The sequence below is a fragment of the Lynx canadensis genome, chromosome F2 (genome assembly GCF_007474595.2).
Source record: "Lynx canadensis isolate LIC74 chromosome F2, mLynCan4.pri.v2, whole genome shotgun sequence".
NCBI classification, from domain to species: Eukaryota; Metazoa; Chordata; class Mammalia; order Carnivora; family Felidae; genus Lynx; species Lynx canadensis.
The window spans coordinates 42,462,280-42,485,651 of NC_044320.2; the positions used below are offsets into that span (position 1 = coordinate 42,462,280).

At 42.1% G+C, this 23,372-nt stretch overlaps 1 protein-coding gene across 1 annotated transcript in view; it reads left to right on the plus strand.

Annotated features, from left to right (window-relative positions):
• The window catches only part of CDH17 (cadherin 17), a 74,094-nt gene that overhangs the window by 32,876 nt on the left and 17,846 nt on the right, over window positions 1–23,372 (plus strand). Inside the window, 8 exon segments of the mRNA XM_030304446.1 lie at window positions 2,103–2,261; window positions 2,365–2,564; window positions 5,098–5,229; window positions 5,538–5,688; window positions 11,517–11,732; window positions 15,738–15,767; window positions 15,770–15,813; window positions 17,712–17,903. Coding sequence (XP_030160306.1) covers window positions 2,103–2,261; window positions 2,365–2,564; window positions 5,098–5,229; window positions 5,538–5,688; window positions 11,517–11,732; window positions 15,738–15,767; window positions 15,770–15,813; window positions 17,712–17,903 — 1,124 coding nt within the window.

Here is a 23,372-nt window from a genome sequence, read left to right on the forward strand (position 1 = left end):
CATTGCCAAATGTCACCTGGGGGACAAAATCTCTCCAGTTGAGAACTATGATTCTAGAATGAGCTTTAGAACACCTTAGAGCTGGGAGCACCTGGGTGACTCAGTTGGTTGAGCATCTGACTCCTGGTTTTGGCTCGGGTCATGAGTTCATGGTTCGTGGGTTCAAGCCCCATGTTGGGTTCTGCACTGGCAGTGCAGGAGCCTGCTTGGGACTCTCTCTCTGCCCCTTTCTGTCTACCCCTCCCCCACTTGCTCTCTGTCTCTCTCTCTCTCTCTCTCTCAAAATAAATAAATAAATAAATAAACAAACAAACAAACAAACAAAAAACTATATAAAAAAAAGAATACCTTAGAGCTCTAAGACACTCAAGAATACTCTAGGGAAGTGAGCTCAGTCTCTTACATTCTCCCAGAAATCTACACGCTTATGGTCACTACTGGCTCCCAGTTCTTTTTCTTCTCTTACTTGCAACTCCTGCTTACAGTCCATCCCTTCACTATGCTTCTACCCTTCATTTACGTTAAAGCCCCTCATCAAGGCATTATTGAAGATTTGGGGAGATGAAGGAGCATTATATCATAATATGAATATGAAGAAAACAAATGTGAATATTAGACTTCTGAGTTTTCATAAAGACTCTTGGCCATTTCCACCAACTCAATGTCAAGTTTCCCTCTGTGTTACTTAATCTTGTATCTCTTTCTTCAGTGCCACTTCTAGTAACTCAGGTAGAACATTTCTTCCACTTTATCATGTGCAGCAATTTCACTTTCTGTCCCTGAGACCACAACCAAAGACTCACTTATGAATTCTGCTAAATAAGAATCTTCTTTTTTTTTAATTAAAAAAATTTTTTTTAATGTTTTATTTATTTTTGAGACAGAGAGAGACAGAGCATGAGCAGGGGAGGGACAGAGAGAGAGGGAGACACAGAATCGGAAGCAGGCTCCAGGCTCTGAGCTGTCAGCACAGAGCCCGATGCGGGGCTTGAACCCACAAACTGTGAGATCATGACCTGAGCCAAAGTCGGACGCTTAACCAAATGAGCCACCCAGGCACCCCAAGAATCTTCTAAGTCTTACCCTTTCTCTCTTCACCAATAGGGTCTTCTAGATCAGTGGTTCCCAAAATTTTTGGTCTCAGGGCTCCTGTGTTCTTTTAAAAATTATTAACAACTCCAAAAATCTTCTGAATATGTGGATTATATCCAGTGATCTGCCGGTAAATGTTTAATAGCTATCTTTCTGAGGGGAGAAGCCCTGATTTGTAACATTTTCCAATTTCTGTGGTATAAATACTCCCAACATGGCTTATTTTAAGCTACCAGTGGTGTTAATAATTGGTTCACAAAGTTTCTGGAAATTCAACCATTGGCTTTCAAGAGCTGGCTCTAGGACATCACTGATTATCAATATTTACCATATTAGAAATTTAAAAAATTAATTCATTGTAAGTAATAATAAACATATTTTAATGAAAGTATTTTTAAGGACAAAAGGAATTATTAAGAATAGCTTTGTTTTAATCTTTGCACATCTTTTTAATAACTGGATTAATTAACTGAAAGCAGTTGGATTCTTGTGTCCTTTTCTGCACCCATTCTGTTGCTATAGGCTGTTTTAGTTGAAGCATATGAAGAAAAACTGGCCCCACACAGATATGCAGTTGGAGAAGGGAGGAGTATTGTAATAGCGTCCTCAGATAACTGTGGATATTCTTTGATACTACACCAGAACTCAACAAGTGGTGGTTTCTTAAAGGCTGGTGACAATGTGAAATCTGAAACTATACCAAAGCCTTTTTTTTGATACTCCTTTATGCTAAAATCCATCAAATTATCTTGTGCTTGACTGGATCTTTTACATGTGCATGACTCCATCAAACCTAAAATAATCTCAAAGACCCCTACAAGTCCCTGGACCATACTTCAAGAAACCCCATCCTAGGGGAAGGAAGCAGAGTAAAGATTTATTTCCCCACTGGTATAAATTATGGTACCTTCCCCCATCCTATCTCTGCCTCTTAGAAGATAAAAGTGGCTATGGTTGGTTTGGATTTCAATTAACATATTTTTCCTCTCTGGATATGTTTTGTTAAACAGGAAAACCCTTCATGTATGTCAATGCTACAGACCTGGATGACCCAACTACTCCCAATGGTCAGCTTATTTATGAAATTATCATCCAGCTTCCCAAGATCAATGATGTCATGTACTTTCAGATCAACAACAAAACAGGGGCAATTTCCCTTACCCTAGAAGGTAAGTCAAATGATGCCCTCATAAGACTGAGTCAGGAAGAGGGACCTAGAGCTGTGTTACCCTTGGAGACATTTCCTTTTCTCTTCTCTCCTACTTCTTATAGGATCTCGGGAATTGGATCCCATTAAGAATCCTTCCTACAGACTGGTGGTCTCAGTGAAGGACATGGGAGGCCAGAATGATCATTCCTTTAGTGACAGCACATCTGTGAACATTATGGTGAAGGAGAATATTTGGAAAGCACCAGAGCCTGTGGAGATTGTAGAAAACTCAACTGATCCTCACCCCATCAAAATCACTCAGGTAGTGCCCAAGGAATGTCTCCAGACTACGAGATAACTTTTTTTTTTTAGTTTATTTATTTATTTTTGAGAGGGAGAGGGAGAGAGGGAGAGAGAGAGAGCACAAGCAAGGGACACAGACACAGACATGGACACAGAATCTGAAGCAGGCTCCAGGCTCTGAGCTGTCAGCGCAGAGCCTGACACAGGGCTTGAACCCACAAACTGCAAGATCATGACTTGAGCCGAAGTCGGATGCTCAACCAACTGAGCCACCCAGGCACCCCTCAAGACAATGAGATAAATGGCCTCACTTTGTAGAGACCCTCTGTCATGGTCTTCACTGATATATTTATTGGGTACATTTTTACATAGCATAATTATAAAACAAACTAAATAGACAAAGTCTCTGGCCCTGAGTCTCTGGAGTTTATTAGTTTATTATCATGGGTAAACCCTGGACTTTACCAACTTGGATTCAGATACACACACATACACACACACACACACAAGCTTTAAAAAAGAATTGTACTCACCTTCCCTTCCAAGTAGATACTACTAATATACATGATTTGAATAACAGTTGCAAATATTTTTGAAAGACTGCTTCTTATTCTTGTGAGAAAATCTCTATCCAATAGACTCATCCCATCGGAGACTGAGGGACAGACACAGGACTGGCCAAGAGTAGAAGTCAAGTAGGCAACCTGTACTCTTGGAGACCACCCTCCTGCGACTCCATCTCCTATATGTGCCTCTACTCTTCATTCAAATGTCCCCCCTCTTCCCACCTCTGTGGTTGGTGCTCTTACCCTGGGTCCCCTCCTACCTTAGATCCTGGAAATCTACCTTCAGGTCCACCCAGATCTGATATTTTCTGTAAGATCAGGGGGTTCCTTGACGTGAAAACTGTGGGTTAGTGAGAGAGCACTAGATTTTGAAGCAGATAACCAAAACCACATGCCTCCTCCATTATTTTAATGACTGATCATGAATAAGCCATTTAACTCCTCTGAGCCCCAGTTCCTCTTCAATAAAATGGGGATAATAATACCTCTCTTGTTGTGAAGAGTAACTCAGCAACAGTATTTGTGAACATGGATAAAAGGTTTTAATATTATGAGTCTCAGTCTGTAGTTCCCCTAAGATATTTTTCTGAATGATGTTGTTAAGAGGTCCTGGAATGGCCCATCCCATCATACCTATTGTCAATCTTAAAAGGATTTTTATTTATTGAAATATTGAATTAATGAACTTCACCTTCGGGGTGAAAAAAAAGAATGAAAGCAAGAGATATTCTGCTTTATCAGCTAAGAAAATGTGTCAGGACTCACAGCCATGCAAATTTCAGACTTGGGGCCTTTACTAAAGTCTTATTTATTATGTAGGTTATCCCCACAAGGACTTAGAAATGCTAAAAAGAGCACACGTGTTTGTTCGTTCTCAGGGCTGTCAATGTAAAGAAATTCGAGGTGCTGCACCTAATACCCAGGCCTGGGGGAAAGTGCTTTGGGTGTCTTGAGACCCAGGAAGAAGAGTAGAGGGAACAGCTCAAGAGAAAAGAAGTCAGACTGAATTTTTAGGACACAAGGGGAGCTCTCTTAGAACCAAGAACATGGTCTTTGGCTTGACAGGAGGGTGGTGTTTAAACAGCTAACAAGGGGCAAGGGTGGTTCCTTGATACCCTTCCCAAGCTGGTCTGAGAGGATAGTTTAGTCTGGAAATTTCTCATAGCCATAGAGAAATTTCTCATAGCCATAGACATTGTGCCCTGGTTTCCTCACTTATAAAATGGGTATAATAGTCTCTACCTCCCCACCTCATGGGTCTCTTTGAAAATTTAATGAAATCGTACATAAGAGTGTTTAGAATTGTGTCTGGCATGTGGCAGATCCTCTGTAGGTGTTATTATAAGTATTAGAATGTCAGAGAGGCCAGGCTGTGTCTCTAGCAAGTTGACTGATCTTACCATTCAGTTTATTTTTTGCCAAGTTGTTTACGAACAACACTAGGAGTTGGCAGTTATTCTTGTCTTTGGAGTCTCTAAGACTAAATATTTAGGGGATGAATGTGCTTTATTTATGTACTATTTGTCTTACTTAAATAATGGCATGGAGAAGAGTTTAGAGTGTCTCCTATTGCTTTTATCATCGCCATTGTTGAGTTTCAGAAACTTGTCCTATGTCATGGATTTGTTCTCAGATAGTACCAGCTGCAAAGTACATTTTGTTTCTTGAACTAATGTTTCATGGATATGAAGTCTCCATGGTCAGACCTCCAAAGGAGCAACCCACAAATTCTTTAAAGATTCACAAAGACCTGCTTTAGAGAAGAAAAACACCCCTGTGTGCTTTTTTTGAGCAATGTAACTTGGTAAAACAAGAAAACAAAAGGCTTAATTTTGGTTGAGTATGAAGTAGTTCTAGGAAAACACAGACATAAAAACAAGATCGTCAGAAATTTCAAATTGAAAACCGGAAAATTGTTTATTCCTTTCCTTCCGGTTCTCTTGGTCCTGATCTATCTTTTCTCGCAATTCACCCTGGGCCCTGTAGGTGCAGTGGAATGAGCCAGGTGCACAATACTCCTTAGTTGAAAAGGAGAAGCCGTCAACTTTACCGTTTTCAATTGACCAGGAAGGAGGTATTTATGTGACTCAGCCCTTGGACCGTGAAGAAAAGGATTCGGTGAGTAAGTCTGGGAGGAGTTTCACAGATAGCAAGACGGAGTCCAGTGCCTACAGACAACTAAATGCAGAATCGATTCTACATAAAAACAACAACGACAACCAGAGCCCCAAACCGTGTTCTGGACCCCAGTATATTATTTCTCTCAAAGACATGAGAGCACGCCCAGAGATCCAACTCATTTCATTTTTTCTCGTCTTCCAGCTCTAAGTAAATTGAAAATAAAGGGGTAAATCCAAGCTGTTTCCTCTGCCTTTTAAAGGGGATGATGGAGGAGTCCTGTCTTAACACTGATCTTCCTGTTGTAGTATGTTTTTTATGCCGTGGCAAAGGATGAGATTGGAAAACCGCTTGCCCTCCCACTGCAAATTCGTGTAAAAGTGAAAGACATTAATGATAATCCACCTACATGTCCATCTGCGGTGACCGTATTTGAGGTCCAGGAGAATGAAGATATAGGTAAGAAAAGAGAGCTGTTCGAAGCTGTGTAACTCTCCACCATATATTACCTCTGTAAGCCCTTTCTCCTCTCTACCAGGTGGTGGGTGGGCAGGTAAGCCTGGTCGGGGATCGGTTGTCCGTGTCTAGCACAGCGCAGAGATTGAATACACTTTGGACTCCCATAGGTACAGTATTTTGGCTCAAACGTATGTGGGTGGTGCTCTGAAACTGGAGCTTTTATGACTACGACCACCACTATATTGCTACTACTACTACCCATTTACTACTACCAACTACCCCGATTATCATAACCATTTATGGATGCCAGGATCCTGTATACATATATAAGGTTATCTCATGTACAAGGTTGTCCCATCAATTCTTATTTGCCCTTCTAACAATCCGATAAAATCTCATCAAACTTGCTAAATGATTTAAATGATCATTTACATCCAATGTCAGATACCTTACAATAAGTAAGCACTACGAATGCAAGTTGGCTTTTGACCCTTGATTCTCCCTCTCTAGGAATCAAATAATTGTTCAGGAAGATGGTAGATGAAGCTCAAGTCCTACCTATTTTTGTCCTTTCGTTCTCAATTTGCTTTGTTTCTTTTCACTGTGTTGAATGATGGCTTTGGTTTTGTACAGAGGACAACTGCTAGGAGAACATTATGATGTCTGGGAGGTTTTTTTTAGCTTTATTTATTTTTAGAGAGGAAGAGAAAGAGCACATGCATGGGAGGGGCAGAGAAAGAGGGGGAGAGAATCCCAAGCAGGCTCTGTGCTGTCAGCATGGAACCCAATGCAGAGCTCAAATTCACAAACCACAAGATCATGACCTGAGCTGAAACCAAGAGTTGGATGCTTAACTGACTGAGCCACCCCGGTACCCCTGATTTCTAGGAGTTTTAGGACTTCCCTGGATTTGGCACAATGCTTGTCTATTACCCCATGGTAATGAGCCCATTGGTTGAACAGGCTGGCATTTCTTCCTTCCTTCCTTCCTTCCTTCCTTCCTTCCTTCCTTCCTTCCTCTCTCTCTCTCTTTCTTTCTTTCTTTCTTTCTTTTTCTTTCTTCCTTTCTTTCTTCCTTTCTTTTTAATTTTATTTTTTTAATTTACATGCAAATTAGTTAGCATCTAGTGCAACAATGATTTCAGGAGTAGATTCCTTAATGCCCCTTACCCATTTAGCCCATCCCCCTCCCCAACCCATCCAGTAACCCTCAGTTTGTTCTCCATATTTAAAAGTCTCTTATGTTTTTGTCCCCCTCCCTGTTTTTATATTATTTTTGCTCCCCTTCCCTTATGTTCATCTGTTCTGTGTCTTAAAGTCCTCATATGAGTGAAGTCATATGATTTTTATCTTTCTCTGACTGACTAATTTCACTTAGCATAATACCCTCTAGTTTCATCCACATAGTTGCAAATGGCAATATTTCATTCTTTTTGATTGCTGAGTAATACTCCATTGTATATATATACCACATCTTCTTTATCCACTCATCCATCAATGGACATTTGGGCTCTTTCCATACTTTGGCTATTGTTGATAGTGCTGCCATAAACATTGGGGTGCCTGTGTCCCTTTGAAACAGCACACCTGTATCCCTTGGATAAATACCTAGTAGTGCAATTGCTGGGTCATAGGGTAGTTCTATGTTTAATTTTTTGAGGAACCTCCACTGTTTTCCAGAGTGAGTGCACCAGTTTGCATTCCCACCAGCAGTGCAAAAGAGATCCTCTTTCTCGCATCTTTGCCAAAATCTGTTGTTGCCTGAGTTGTTAATGTTAGCCATTCTGACAGATGTAAGGTGGTATCTCATTGTGGTTTTGAATTGTATTTCCCTAAAAGATACTTTCTTTAAATTTTATTTATTGAAATAAAATTGTTGTTGCCTGAGTTGTTAATGTTAGCCATTCTGACAGGTGTAAGGTTGTATCTCATGGTGGTTTTGATTTGTATTTCCCTGATGATGAATGATGTTGAGCAGTTTTTCATGTGTTGGTTGCCATCTGGATGTCTTCTTTGGAGAAGTGTCTATTCATGTCTTTTGCCGTTTCTTCACTAGATTATTGTTTTTTGGGTGTTGAGTTTGATAAGTTCTGTATAGATTTTGGATACTAACCCTTTATCCAATATGTCGTTTGCAAGTATCTTCTCCCATTCCATCAGTTGCCTTTTGATTTTGCTGATTGTTTCCTTTGCCGTGCAGAAGGTTTTTATTTTGATGAAGTCCCAATAGTTCATTTTTGCTTTTGTTCCCCTGCCTCTGGAGAAATGTTGAGTAAGAAGTTGCTGCAGCCGAGGTCAAAGACGTTTTTTGCTTGCTTTCTTCTTGAGGATTTGGATGACTTCTTGTCTTACGTTTAGGTCTTTCATCCATTTTGAGTTTATTTTTGTGTATGGTGTAAGATAGTGGTCCAGGTTCATTTTTCTGCATGTCGCTCTCCAGTTTTCCCAGCACCATTTGCTGAAGAGACCATCTTTATCCCATTGGATATTCTTTCCTGCTTTGTCAAAGATTAGTTGGCCGTACGTTTGTGGGTCCATTTCTGGGTTCTCTATTCTGTTCCATTGATCTGAGTGTCTATTTTTTGTGCCACAGGCTGGCATTTCTTGAAATGTCTTTGTCTGTTGTTTTGTGCAAGATTAGACTGCCCCTCCTAGGGCCTTGCTGTCCTTGTAAGCAGACCCTCCTATACCTTGTGGACTTTCTTACCAGTTTCTTTTGATCTCTCTACTCTTCTTGCTACACATTTTTGGCACAGTGGGTGCCGTTCTGGCAGCTTGATGAGTACTGCTCCTGTGGCTCATTTGCTCAATGCTCACAGTTTTGTTTTGTTTTTTTCTTTTCTTGCTGTCAGGAGTCCTATACAGGTTACCTATTGTCTGCGTGTTCTGCTCAGGTCCTCTTTTTTTCATTTACTCTAATTCTTGCTGCAGTAGGAAGGGTCAAATGACAGCTTGAAGGATTTTAGTTGATTATAAGGAAGAATCTTCCAACAGTGACAGTTGTGTAAGAACGAAATGTATTACAATAGCCAAGAAATACTTGTGGCATCACCCTTTTTGAAAACCTCCCAAATTTCTGGTCTGTGATGCTAAATGAAGGTAGAGGATCTTTGAAGAACTTTCCAGATGATCACTCAAGTTTTTTTGTTTAGGGCCTAACATTTAGTGTATTAGTTGTCTATTGCTACATAACAAATGTCCCCCAAACTTCACAGTTTCAAACAAATATTTATTATATCAAAGTTTCTGTGAGTCAGGAATCAGAGCGTAGCTCAGTTGGGTACCTTTGATTCAGAGGGGAAGCTTGGGTGTGGGGGGCAGTGAGAGCTCAAAAAATGGTGACCAAGATGAAAGTCAGTATTTTTATAATCTAATCCCTGAGGTGCCATCCATCATTTTACCATATTCCATTCATTAGAAGTGAGTCACTAGGCCCAACCCACATTCAAGAGGTGGGGGTTATACCAGGGCATTAATATGGGAGAGGTCATTGGGAACAATTTTAAAAGCTGCCTACCTTTGGGAAGAGGATAGTACTAGCTTTCTGAGCCTGGTGAAGAACTCATTGTTGGTAGAATAAACTGTTCAGGGGCCCAGGGGATATTTGCTTCTCTAAAGGTGAGAATTTATTTTGTAGCTATATTTCACAAGGTGTCAAATGGTGGATGTAATGGGCCAGGAATTCTTATAAATCAGCACAGATTGAGTCTGTTCTCTATATTTAGCCTAAACAAAGATTTAGTATCTTTAGTGTCTTTTATTAGCCAAAATCTCGTAGGACTCATGTCCCCAAGTTTTAGCAATGCCAATATTAATTCTGAAATCCCACTCGTTACCAAGTTCTATGTGCTCATACAGGAAATTTCGTTTCTCGTAAAAGGCCCACCTCCCTGCCCCACCTGCCTAAACTATTTCTGAGTGTCCCAAGATATGCTGTATATACCTCTGAATCAATTCAGGCTGCCACCTGCTCCTGGCCTTTGTCACTCAGAGACATGGCCCTCCGTTTACTTCTGGCCCACCCAAAACATTCTCTGCTCCCACTAAGTAGCATCCTCTACTGGAATTTCCCCAGCCATTGATGTTGATAGTCCTCATGGTGACTCTGACAGCTGGAATTTTCCTGTGGGGTGGGAGAAGAACAGTGTCCTCTGTGTTACACTTACTTGCTGAGAGGAAAGGTCCAAGGGCTGCTCAGACCACAAAGGATCACAGAATTTAGTAAGATACTCTTTCATTCCAACACACATATTTTTAAGGGCAGAGGTATGCCACAGAGGTGACTTGGTTATAATGGACTCAGAACCATATTAGATAAATATTTGCCTATGCCCTGTAGATCATAATGCCCCCTCCCCAGCCCATGAGACACATCTACATGTGTCTGGTTCCATTATAGACAAAACATGCATACTTCTCTACCTCTCCTGTCAAAAAAAAAAAAATCTCTAAATTTCCATGTAAGTCAGTTGATGCAAATTGATTGGGGAAGGGGTGAAACTTAACTCCACAACTGGGATGTATTCAAATTTTAGCCCCAAGGTGGAACTTTTACTGCATGTTGAGAAACCCACAGTTCTCGTTTCACAGAGCAAGACGATCCAGAACCTATTAGAACTCACTCAGAACTAGAGGGAGCAGTGAGTCATAGCCTCTGACTTCTGGAACTCCCTGGACCAAAACACTCACCAGCATAAAATACATGGGGCTATAAACTGCACCAAGGTGGGGGATGTGTGCCTGTTCTTTGCCCTGTGTTATCTTTGGGGTGGGGTCAGTCTCTGCAACCAGTGCATAAAGTTGCTTAGAAGCAAGCCACAGTTGGCTCAGCCTTGTTTCGTTACACCATTTGTCTTGTCTATCAGTGTCCAAGGGGGGCCATAACAAATGACCACAAAGTTGGTGCCTTCAAACAACAGAAATGTATTCTCTCTCAGTACTGGAGGCTAGAAGTCTAAAATCAAGGTGCCAGCCATGAGAGAATTCTTTCTTGCCTCTTCTAGCTTCTGGTGGTTCCTGGCATTCCTTGACTGCTTAAGGCGTCACTCTAGTCTTTGCCTCCTCCTTCACGTGGCCACCTCCTCTGTGTGTGTCTTGTGTCTTCCCTTCTTCTAATAAGAACAGCAATCACTGGATTTAGCCTACTCTAAATTTAGGATGATTTCATCTCAAGATCCTTAACTAATTACATCTGCAAAGACTCTATTTCCAAATAAGGTCACATTTTAGGTTCAGGTGGACATGAATTTGTAGGACACTATTTGCTATGGCTGAATTGTGTCCCCTCTAAAACACATATGGTGAAATCCTCAGTATGTCAAAGGAGAAATATTATTTAGAACTAGGTTCGTTAAAGAGGTAGTTAAGTTGAAATGCTTCCATTAGTGTGGGTCTTAATCTAATATGAATGGTGTCATTCTAAGAAGAGAAAATCTGGACTCGGACATGTACAGAGGACTGGCTATGTGAAGACATGGGAAGACAGCCATCTGGAAACCAAGGAGAGAAGTCTTAGAACCAACCAACACTGCTAACATCTTGATCTCAGATCTTTAGCTTTCAGAAACTGTGAGAAAATAAAGTTCTGTTGCTAAATCTATCCAACCTGTGGTACTTTGTTATGCTGGCCCTGTCAGACTAATATACTGCTCGATGTACTACACTATGGAAAGAGTGAGAAGAACCAAATAAATCTAAGAACTTTAGTCTGCTACTCAAAGTTATTTACAGCACTTTCTAGGAAACTGCTTATCCAGTGAAACCCTTTTTAATACAGTAGATTAAATAGAGCCTGTAATGGATGGATTCCCTTTATTCCTTCTCCACAGGTAGCAATATTGGGACTTTTATTGGCCATGACATGGATGAAGAAAATACTGCCAACAGTGTTTTAGTATACAAAATTGTGGATCAAATTCCCAAACTTCCCAAGGAAGGACTCTTCCTGGTCCAAACCTACTCGGGAGTGGTCCAGTTGGCTGGGCAGTCCTTGAAGAAGCAAGACACTCCGCAGTACAATTTGACAATAGAGGTGTCTGACAAAGGTTAGTATCATGTTCACTGTCAAAAGTGAAATACTGTTTTACTTCCAGTTGCGATTTGTTAAGCTGCTCTAATGCCTGGGTGTATTACAGAATGCCATTTGAGAGTTCTTCCTTCCTTATAAAACACACATGGAACATAGAGGAGTTGGCCCAACATGGTAAGGCCAGAGTTACATACAGTTCAGCATCAGACCATTAGACCACAATACAACCTAACCTTGAATGGAGGAGAGAAGGAAAGAAGGCTGGTGGGAGTACCATAGATCATTAAGAGTAAAAAAAAAAAAAAAAAAGGAAAAAAAAAATGACAAGTTGGCCAAGGTCACTGAGGAGGTCCAAGGTTAGCCATCAAAAGAGTCTATGATCTCCTTGAACATGCCTGCCTTGGCATGCCTGCCTTGCTCGGTCAATGGCTGGGGCAGCCATGGGAAGTGAGGCCTCAGTGCAAACGTGCTGATGGATTTCAACCACAGCAGCGGTGGCCATTGTCAATTAAGTTCCCTGTTGTTGAAGTCAGCAAGGCACGTTCTCATGGCTGCTGTGATCATGATCCAGCCTGTTAGTGTATTTTCTATCTTCCCTTTCAGACTCCAAGGACTCTATTGTATGAAAGTGGGGGAGCAATACACTTGGGGGAGTTCTGTTTCTCTCAGCTTCCAGTTGGCCATGTAACATCACCAGGAGACATTGTTCCTTATTCCCGTACAATTTTCAAAGCAAGTGGTTCTTTTTTTTTTTTTTCTTTTTTATTTTGGGGACAGAGAGAGACAGAGCATGAACGGGGGAGGGGCAGAGAGAGAGGGAGACACAGAATCGGAAACAGGCTCCAGGCTCCGAGCCATCACCCAGAGCCTGACGCGGGGCTCGAACTCAGGGACCGCGAGATCGTGACCTGGCTGAAGTCGGACGCTTTACCGACTGCGCACCCAGGCGCCCCAAGCAAGTGGTTTCTTAATCTTTGTCGGTCCTAGGACGCTTTGAAACTCTGATGAAAACGGTGCATTCTCTAAGAAACGCACACATTTTCAGACAAGTGTGCAGAGACATACAAAAACACATGTATTCATAGCCAGATTTATTTGAGGGCACACACACTCCTAGGTAAGAATCTTTCTTTGAGTTAACTAGCACGAATGTCACACGACCCAATAGTTCAGTAACTGTTGAGCTAGGAGTCATAGATTATACAGGCCACAGAGATAGGAAGACTCCACTCTTCACCTTTCCCCCCTTTATATGGATATTGATATACTGAAGAGAATTAGGGTTTAATAGGCCTCTACTACAGACTTTTTTGGAAGTTAGTAATTTGGCAAATATTGAGGGCCTGCTGATATATGTCTAGCATTATGTAAGAGGTACAACAGAAGTGAGTATAATAAATCATCCCTTCCTATGATGAATTAACAGTTTCACGCCTTTAGCCATCCGTTTCTTTGGTCTAAATAGTTACTTGAGCGCTTACTTGCATAGATACCATTCAAGGTACTGAAGATACATAGATGAATAAGACCCAGTGTCTGTCCTCAAGGAGCATTTCATGATAAAGGAAGGGACATGGAATAAATAAATTACAAGAACATGTACAAGGTAGCCATGAAGGAAATGAGTGACTCAGTGGAGGGCGAGGGCAGGTAAGGCTTTCTAAAGGAAGGGGTTTCATTGAACTGAGTTTTGAAGGATGAATATGACAAGTTATAAAATAGTGCAGGGCTTATAGAGGAGAAGAAATTCCATCTGCAAATGCATTGAGACCTGAAGAAATTTGAGGCTGCAGGGCATAAGGTGGAAATCAGATTACAAATTCTCTATGTCGTGAGTACATCTATATAGAAAATGTGGACCAGATCATGAAATATATTTATTCATAATATATACGTGTGTATGTGTATTGTTGGAATGAAACATTCAATTGTACACTACTCTAGCCTAGAGACTAGGCTTAATTAACATAGTTTTACATAAAATCCTGGCTCACTGTTGGCCCAACTTGAAGTTTGTGCAGAGCGGGAGCCAGCAAGTTCAGGTCCTGACCACCTCTCCTCCATCCTCCCTGCACCAGCCCCGCCCCCCACCACAATGTTAGCTATTCTTGTTGTCTGCAAATATTCCAGGGACTGACCCCCAGCTTTAATCAGCATCCATTATTATAATCGAATGTTATTAGATCACAAGCCTGGCCTCATGTCCGGTGCTTTGAACACCATTCATGCCTGAGTATGTTTGTCAGGATCCTAGCAGCAAACAGTTCCTCAAAAGGAATAACCAAGAAGAGTTTAAAGAAGGGGTTATTTGCAAAGGTTGAAGGCAAGGTTAAGGGAAAGCAATGGGAGGTGTGAAGCATAATAGACGGCCTGCCTTCACGGAGGCGGAGGCGGGGTGGGAAGGGGCAAGGGAAGGGAACATTCCCGGAGGAGCAAGACCTGTAATTGTACCCTATAGGAGAGGCTGCTGGCAAAGGGGAACTGCCCCCAGACTTCTGTCCTCCCACCCCTCCTCCCATCTCCTGTCACTGCTGCCATTGGCAGCACCCAGGGTGTCCGCCATGTAGTTAGTTTCTGAGGTCAGCCTCCCAGGGCACAGAGCAGGGTGAAGGGTGGAGAGCAGACAGAGAGAGCAAAGGGAGCACATGGATTTGAATCCTGGCTCAACCACTAGTTAGTGTGTGACCTCGGTTAGCTTATCTAGCATTTCTATCCTGTGGTGTCCTCATTCGTGAACTAAATGAGAATGATGATAGTACGTCATGAAATTAGCCTGAAGATGAAATGAGTAATGCTGGTAAAGCACTGATACAATGCTGAAGATTTGCGTTGGGATAAGAACCTCAGTTCTGTTGTTATTGACATTTCATTCATTCGTTCATTCATTCATTCATTCATTCATTTATATTTAAGAGAGAGAGTGCTCTCTAGTGCAAGTGGGGGAGGGGGCAGAGGAAGAGAGAGAATCCCAAGCAGCCTCCATGCTCAGTGCAGAGCCTGACACGTGGCTCGATCCCATAACCCTGGGATCATGACTTGAGCCAAAATCAAAAGTTGGTATGCTCAACTGACCTGAGCCACTCAGGTGCCCAGTTATCAACATTTTATAGAAAAACTAACTGAGGCACAGAGTCCTTGAGTGACACACACCAAGCTCTTACACATCTGGTAAGTGACAGAGTCAGATTTTAACAGTGGGACTCCAGAGCCCTGAGTCTTAGCCATTATACAACATAATATATCATGGCTTAGAACCATGGGGACCCCAGAAAAGAAACTGTCACGTTGTTCCTCACTCTGGATATTTCCCTGGGCACCCCATTCCCATCTGTATTCTGTGTCCCTCTTGGACCTAGGTTGAACCTGCTCTCTCTTGACCAGATATTTGAATAGTCAAACCCACCCTCAAAGCCTGTGTTATTTCCCAAAGGGTTCCAAAGGGTCAGCTACCTCTGACCCCCTCTCACCTCCTACAGGCTGGATAGCCAGGCTTTTTGAAGAGGGCTAACTGTAACACTTCCTCCCTCATTTGGAGGAAAGGGAACAGGTACCTGACTTTCCCACCATAGAGGACAGAGAAGCATGGATGGTAAGTACTGGAAGTGTTCAGAGAAGGAAAGACAGCTAGCTGGGCTATTCGGGAAGGCTTTCTGGAAAGATAGTTTTGCACTAGGCTTTGAAGGCTACAAAAGTTTCACTACGTAGAAAAGAGAGGTTGGTGCTTCACAGGAAAAAAACCCAAACTGCCTTGATCAGGACAAGCCTTACCGCGGGGAAGGGGCATGTGTTCCATGTGCTGGAGAGCCCAGAGGAATTTCTTCCAGGGCTTTCTCCAGCCTTCCTTTTGGTGACCCTGCTGTGGGTACAGGTGGGGAGCAGAGAATTTGTTTCCCCCAAAAACTGCTATGTCAGTAGGCAGAATTCTGGCTGTGGCTGTCACTTGCCAATGTTTTTCTTGCAGATTTCTATTTAATGCATGATTTCTAACGAAAAATTATTGTCATATGACTTTGCCTTTCAGATTTCAAAACCCTCTGGCACGTGGAGATCAATTTATTGATATCAATGATCAGATCCCCATCTTTGAACAATCAGATGTGAGTGTTTTTCATCTGTTTTTTTCTCTTTATTTTGTTCATATTACTTGACCCTTACTTCTGCGATAAGACACTGTAAGTAGTAGGAAAAATTCCAGACTTTAAAGGTAGCTTTAGGCAAACTGGTAACAAACCCAGACACCATCTTCAGTGGAAATCTTCAGGGAACAATAGATTCACTGTTATAGTATTAACAGCATTTATAAACAGAATTTTATAAACTTCTACCAATGGCTCATTCTTTCCACGGGCTTGCTTAAAAGCTACACCTGCATCTTTGTCAAATGGAATGGAGTTGAATGCTAATTGCAATTTGTCATATATATTGTGTGACAATAAATGGTCTCAGACCAGCATTTTTAGTCAAACATGTGATGTTTGGAATATTGGCACTTTCCACTCCTTTTGCAATAATTGGGTAAGAGAAAGGAGAAGAAAAACTAACCTCTCGGTTAAGCTCAAGAAGGATGTGCTTAAGACATTTGCAAGAATTACGAAAATTGGTCAGAAAAAGCAGGAGAAAAAGGATCAGTAGAGAACGTCAAGAAAAATATTTCACATATTTTGATTTGGGCTTTAAACTTGGGGTGGTTTTACCACTGCTTCCCTTAAAAGGGATGTCTCTCTTTATTCTAGAGCAGAGGGAAGCCCATTTGACTAGATTGTTAGGTCATGTTTGAAGTCAGTTATGGGACGGTCCAGAGCCCTGTGATGATGATCACAAATCAAAATAGGGACAAGACTGTGACAAGGAAAGGGAATTGATGTATGAGAGGGTTTGGGGCGGCAAGAGGTGTGACTGAATATAACTTGTGTAGCAGGCACTGGGGCTACAAACATGGGGTAAGGAACCCCTTCCTTCTCAGTCTCCAGGAGCCCTTCCTTGTGTTGTGGTTTCCTTCTGGTCCATCTGGACAGTGCTTTCACACTGAGGACAAGAACACCCTTCTTTGAGAGTTGGAAATACAAACTGGGCTCTTGAGAGAGTGAGTGGGCTTCTGTCATTGCCCCAGTCCTCCTCCTGGGCTATGCCTATTACCATCTTTAAGCTCATGAGCCGAGAGGAGATGATCGGGGGGATTTTCAGTGGAGATGGTCTAGGCCAGTGACTAAGAACACAGGCTTTGGAATGGACAAGCATGGGCTTGAGTCCAATTCTGTGACTCACTAGCTGTGTGCTCTTGGTGGGGTTTACCCTTCCAATTTTTGTTTTTTCTGTCAAATGGAAATGATAATATAGCTACTCAATGGAGTGTTTTTATTGCTTATCTTTATTGAGTACTTATGTGCCAGGCATTCAGGGGGTTTACATGCTTTATCTCTCTCAATCCCCACAGCAAGCAGGAAGTAGGTCCTACTATTATTTTCATTAGACAGATGATCACCTGAGACGTAAGGAAATTAGATGACTTGCTTCCAGTCACCTGGCTCCTGAGTGGCAAGCCTAGGATTCATCCCCAGGCTGTTTGACTCCAAAGTTCAGGCTCTTACCCTCTATTCCTTGGTGGATTACAGATGAACTAAAATAATGTATGTAAAGTGCCTGCCACAATTTAGGTACTCAACACATAGTAGCTATTTATTTATATGATCACTAGTATAATAATTTCAGTTAGTAAACATATTGGATGTGAGAAGGGGAATCTATTTTAGAGTCCTACCAGTAGCTCTGAGACCTGTTTCTTGGTGCAGTGGATATCAGTCTACAAGTATGAATGAAGTCAAAATCAACTGCACCAAATTTATCAGTAGGAAAACATGCTCGGTAAGTATTGATACAAACTATGACGTGTGTTCATTGTGAAACCAAAGAGACAAATTTGCTCTTTGGCAATTGTGCTTGATGACAGAGGACATTCTCGTTTTCTTCTCCTATTTTTTTTTTTTGTTGTTGTTAGTATGGAAACCTGACTCTTGCTGAAGACACAGCCGTTGGGTCCACCATCTTGACCATCCGGGCCACAGACACTGATGAGCCATTTACTGGGAGTTCTAAAATCCTGTATCGTATTATACAGGGAGACAGTGAGGGGCGACTGGGGATTGACACAGATCCCCATACCAACGCTGGATATGTCATAATTAAAAAGGTAAATAGCCCCATTAGTGGAAGTTTTCTTTTTGATAAATCAAGTTACTTGGGACGGTGTAAGGATCTATGAGCAGAGGTAATGGATTAGCAGTGACCTTGCAGGTGTAGTGAGGGACTCCTAGAGCACTCAGTCATTCTCATCCACTGGAAAGACAGAAGGCCAAGATTCTAGTTCTGTGTCTGTCACTAACTCAGCAAGTAACCTTTGTGGAGGGAGGGAGGGTTGCCATAGAAGATATATAAAATATAGGATAAATAATATTTTAGAATAAGGGTATCCCATGCAATATTTGGGACCTATTCATACTAAAAATAATGTTTGTTGTTTACCTGATATTCGAATTTAACTAGGTCTTCTATATGTTTATTTGTTAAATCTTGGGAGTGGGGAGGTTTTGCTTAGGGCTTTACTTTGCAAGTGTGGGATGTTAGACTGGATGAGCCCTATGAGCCCTTTAGGCCGTAGACCCTCTATTCTAACGTGTCATCCATAGATTCTTCTTTAATAATGACTGGAAATCGGTATATCTCCTTCCAAGGTTTAATAGACAAGTTTATCCTTTCCTCCTATCCTTCCTGCCAACCCCCTACTTTCATCTTTTATGATATTGCTGAACTCAGTGGCTCTCACTTTATCCTTCCTTCTGTAAGGACTGGGAAGTCTAGAGCCAAAGTCTAATTACCAAGGTAGCTACTTCCTTGCACAGGATCTTCCCATCCCTTCTTCATTCTATTCCCATCCCGCAACTGACCTTTTTTCTCTATGGCTGCCTCATCTATGCTTTAGAGCATGTAAATAGTCTACCAGATGACTCAATAGGAAGCAGTACTCAGTGTCATCCAATATATTTGGAAATAAAAGGGATAAGAGTTACAGTGATAGTCTCTGTAGGTGTGGTTGAGTGTTGAAGGTTTGCAGTGCAGTGTGCTAGAGGCTGCAAAAAAAAGGTGCTGGAGGAAAGTTTTGGACCAGAATAAAGGAAAGCTGAAGAGGAGGACAGAATAGAATGATGTCACAGAAAATGGATAGAAGCACGGGGAGGAAAGTGCTAGTGTTGAAGGGAGCCCTAGGGCAGAGCGTCAGGATTCTGATCCTATTATTACCATATACTTCACTTCTGACAAAGGGCCTCGTTGGGATCGAGCGGCGAGGTTTGTGTTTGGACCAACTCAAACCATTAGCATCCTGTATCAGTCTGACATTTGGAAAAGATGATGTTATAACTACCCACCCCCCTCCTTCTTCATGGCTGTCTATGTGGAGAAGAACCACAGAAGGAACAGGCAAATGAAAGGACAGTTTTCAGAGTTGGCAGTGGGTGCTCCAGGAAGCATACTGACAGGGACAAACAGCTCCCAGTTTGTCCAGCACCAGAGCTCTTTGGAGATCTATGAGAAGATAGAGGCCTGTCCATCTCAGTACGGATAATTTCCACATGTCAACATTTCTTTGTGGTGGCTTTTGTGAACCAGCTTAAGTTAACTTGACCATTTGTGGCTGTTGGGCACCTTTAGGGAGGTGTTGGTGACCCCGAATGATCAGTGGTGGGTGCAAGCTGTGAGTATCCTCCCACACAACCCTGGCGTGAGGAGGTACGTTACAATCACGCAGGCCTCTGCCCTAAATCTTTGTCACATCCTTATTGTGTTTGTGGTTGTATTCCAAGTGTCTGGAATATTGCATGGCGCATCGTAGAGTCTGATAAATATTGGTTGACTGAATAAATAACTGAATTCTGCACTATATACACAAAAAGAATCACCCAGCTTGTGCTGTAGTCCTGTGAAGTCCCAGCTCTCCGTCCCTCAGGCACTGTGATGACAGTATTCTCGTGAGAGGATTTGTCTGACTGTCCAAAGAAAGAGGATCCTAGACAGAACAGAACTGGAGTTCTAGAACTCGGAAGGGTATAGGCTGCTAGCCTAGCCAGATGCTCGCACTGTTGTTCATGTGATGACTGAGAGATTATACCACATCTTAAACCAGACTACATGTCTTGGAGACCACTAATATCACCCCGTCTCTTTGTAAGATCACTCTGCCAATTAACGAACCTTCTAGGGCTGCTTGAGGTAGTTGTGGCTCAAGGCCTGCAGTAGCCGCAGCGTGTATCTCTGATTAAGATCTTTTAAATGCTAAGCAACAGCTCACCCTAAGGTGTAGATTCTGGGTTTAGGATATACCAAATGTTAACCAATAGCCCTTAGGATGTATGTATTCACTATGACAGATGTGTGTATTTACACTGTTCTTAGTGTTTTAAGTAAATTAGACCCTGTAATGTGGTTACTTGTGTGTGTCTTAGGCTTCTAATTCCATATCCGTTAAGCTGCTAGGGGAGTACCATTGCTTTTGAACCATCGTGCCAATCATCTTTCAACGTTTAAAACTAGTTGAAAAAACGGGGCGCCTGGGTGGCTCAGTCAGTTAAGCGTCTGGCTTCAGCTCAGGTCACGATCTCGCGGTCCGTGAGTTCGAGCCCCGCGTCGGGCTCTGGGCTGATGGCTCAGAGCCTGGAGCCTGCTTCCGATTCTGTGTCTCCCTCTCTCTCTGCCCCTTCCCCTATTCATGCTCTGTCTCTCTCTGTCTCAAAAATAAATAAACTTAAAAAAAAAAAAAAGCTGCTGAGGATTCAACTCAGTTAAAAAAAAAAACTAGTTGAAAAAATTATGGTCAAAAATACATCGCATAAAATCTATCCTTTAAAATTTTATAGTGCACCTTACCTATATGCACACGGTTGTATAGCATATCTCTAGATCTCTTTCATCGTGCATGAATGGAACTGTGCATTCCTTGAACAGGAGCTCCCCATTTCCCCAACCCTCCGGCTCCTGGCAACCACCATTCTACTTTCCATTTCTGTAAATTTGACTATTCCAGGTAGCTCCTTTAAGCGAAATCATATAGTATGTGTCCTTCTGTGACTGGCTTAGTTCCCTTAGCTTAATGTTCTCAGGGTTCTTCCATGCTGTAGCATATGACAGGATTTTCCTCTTTTTTAAAAAGGCTGCATAATTTTTCATTGTATGTATATACATTTTCTTTATCCATTCACTTGTCAGTCCACATTTTGGTTATGTCCCGTCCGTAGCTAGTGTGAATGATGCCGTCATGATCATGGGAATGCAAATTTCCTGCTTTCAGTTCTTTTGGGTAAATGTCCAGAAGTGGATTCCTGGATTATATAGCTGCTCTAGTGTTAATTTTTGAGGAAACTCCATGCTATTTTCCATAGCAGTTGTACCATTTTACATTCCCACCAACAGTGCGTGAGGGTTCCAATTTCTCCACATCCTCACCAACACTCGTTACTTTCTTTTCTTTTTTTAAAGTTTTAAAAAAATGTTTGATCTATTTATGAGAGACAGAGAGACAGAGTGCAGCGAGGGAGGGGCAGAGAGAGGGAGGCACAGAATTTGAAGCAGGCTCCAGGCTCTGATCTGTCAGCACAGAGCCTGACGCGGGACTTGAACTCACGAACTGTGAGATCATGACTTGAGCCGAAGTCAGATGCTTAACTCACTGAGCCACCCAGGTGCCCCTTGTTATTTTCTTTTCTTAAATTTTATAATGGCCATTCTAACAGATGTGGTTTTGATTTGCATTTCCTTGATGATTTGCGATGTTGGCCATCTTTCAATATACCTGTTGGCTACCTGTATATCTTCTTTGGAGAAATGTCTATTTTAAGTCCTTTGCCCGTCTCAAAATCGGATTATTTTAATTTTTTCAGTTTTTTGCTGTTGAACTGCAGAAGTTTCTTCTTACATGATGCATATAACCTCTCATCAGAGATGCAGTTTGTAAAGTCTTTTATTCTGTAGGTAGGTAGGTAGGCTTTTCATGCTGTTGCTGGTTTCCTTTGCTCTGCAGAAGCTTTTCACTTTGATGTAGTCCCACTGGTGTATTTTTGCTTTTATTGCCTGTGCTTTTGGTGTCATATCCGAAAACTAAGTTCTTAATCACGTTTCTATCAGCACCTGTTCATCTGAATGGCAAATGTGCTAATGTCTCACACGGACTCCAGTGGACTGGAACTAAGCTCCACTGCACGCATGTGGTTCAGGTCCCCCAGTGATGGCAGAGCTGGGAACTCGACCCCCAACCTCTGGCTCCTCTAACAAAACGTTTCTGTTGAGGCCTGGTATTGCCACTTACCAGCTCTGTGACTTTAACCAACTGCTGTCAGCTCCCACAGTCTTGGTTTTCTAATCTGTAGAGATAGGTAAAATGGAGGTACCTTCTTGTTGAGGCTGTTGGAGGATTAAATGAGAAAATACATTTATAGCTCTTAGTACAGCACCCAGCACATAGTAAACTTAATACATGTCCGGCATTATTTTAATTCTGATGAATTCAATCTACGGCAGAAGCCAGGATTCTGCCCGTGAGCAGATGTGTTTTCGCTCTTGCTGCGGGGGCCAAACCTGCCTACTCCAAGAGTGCAGTGGTGCGAACCAGGAATCTGCTGACTCAGCCTCTCCAGCAGAAGGCCTGGAAATCAGTTGTTTTATTTATTTACTTTTTTAAGATAACATTTGCTATTTATTAAAGTAGTTCTTACAGAGCTTACATTCTGCAGAAGGGAGCAGAGCACTCTTAGTGGTTTTATCTTTTTGGAGGTAAAAAGGACTACCAAATGTAATTTCGTCGAAGAAAGGCAACTTGATGTTGGCTGGGTTCATGTACCAGGTCTTTGTAAGCAGTGCAAGATCCCAAGGTTCCTGTCTGGGGCAAAAATTCATTAATTCATTCAATAAATATTTATTGAACGTCTAATGTGGAATTTCTGTTCCGAAATCAGTCATTTTAATAACTGCCCTGCAAAGAGGAGAAACCCTCCTAGTTTTTTCCTTTACTCTCCTACTAATATCACACTTCACTTCACTTTGGACGCTACGTGTGTGGGTCTTCCCCACCAAGCAATTCTTTGACACCAGCCTGAAGTCCTACAACTTAACGAAATTCTGACACTACCTACCTGGAGATAGTGCTGACTCCACAGGTTAAGGGCTCAGTTCCATATGACCACCCCTACTTCAGAAGCCAATTGCAAACCCCAGGTTGTCACCTGCACTTCAGAGAGACTGGCTATAAACTGGCTATATGATTCCCTTCTCAGGTTCCACCCCTTGCTAGAACAGCTCACAGAACTCAGAGAAATACTTACATTCACTAATTTTATCAAGGATATGATAGAGGATATAGGTGGACAGCCAGAAGAAAAGACCCATGGGACAAGGTCTGGAAGTGTCCCCAGTGCAGGAGTTCCTGTCCCCACTGTGTTGGGGTGCACCACTCTCTCAAAGCACCGGATATGTTCACCAACCTGCAAGCTCTGTGAGCTTGTGGGATTTTTACGGAGGCTTGTCCTGCAGACAGGACTGATCGGTGATTCAATCTCTAGCTTTCTTTCCCCTTCCTAGGGGGTGGGGCCACAAGTGCTAAGCTTCTAATTATGGC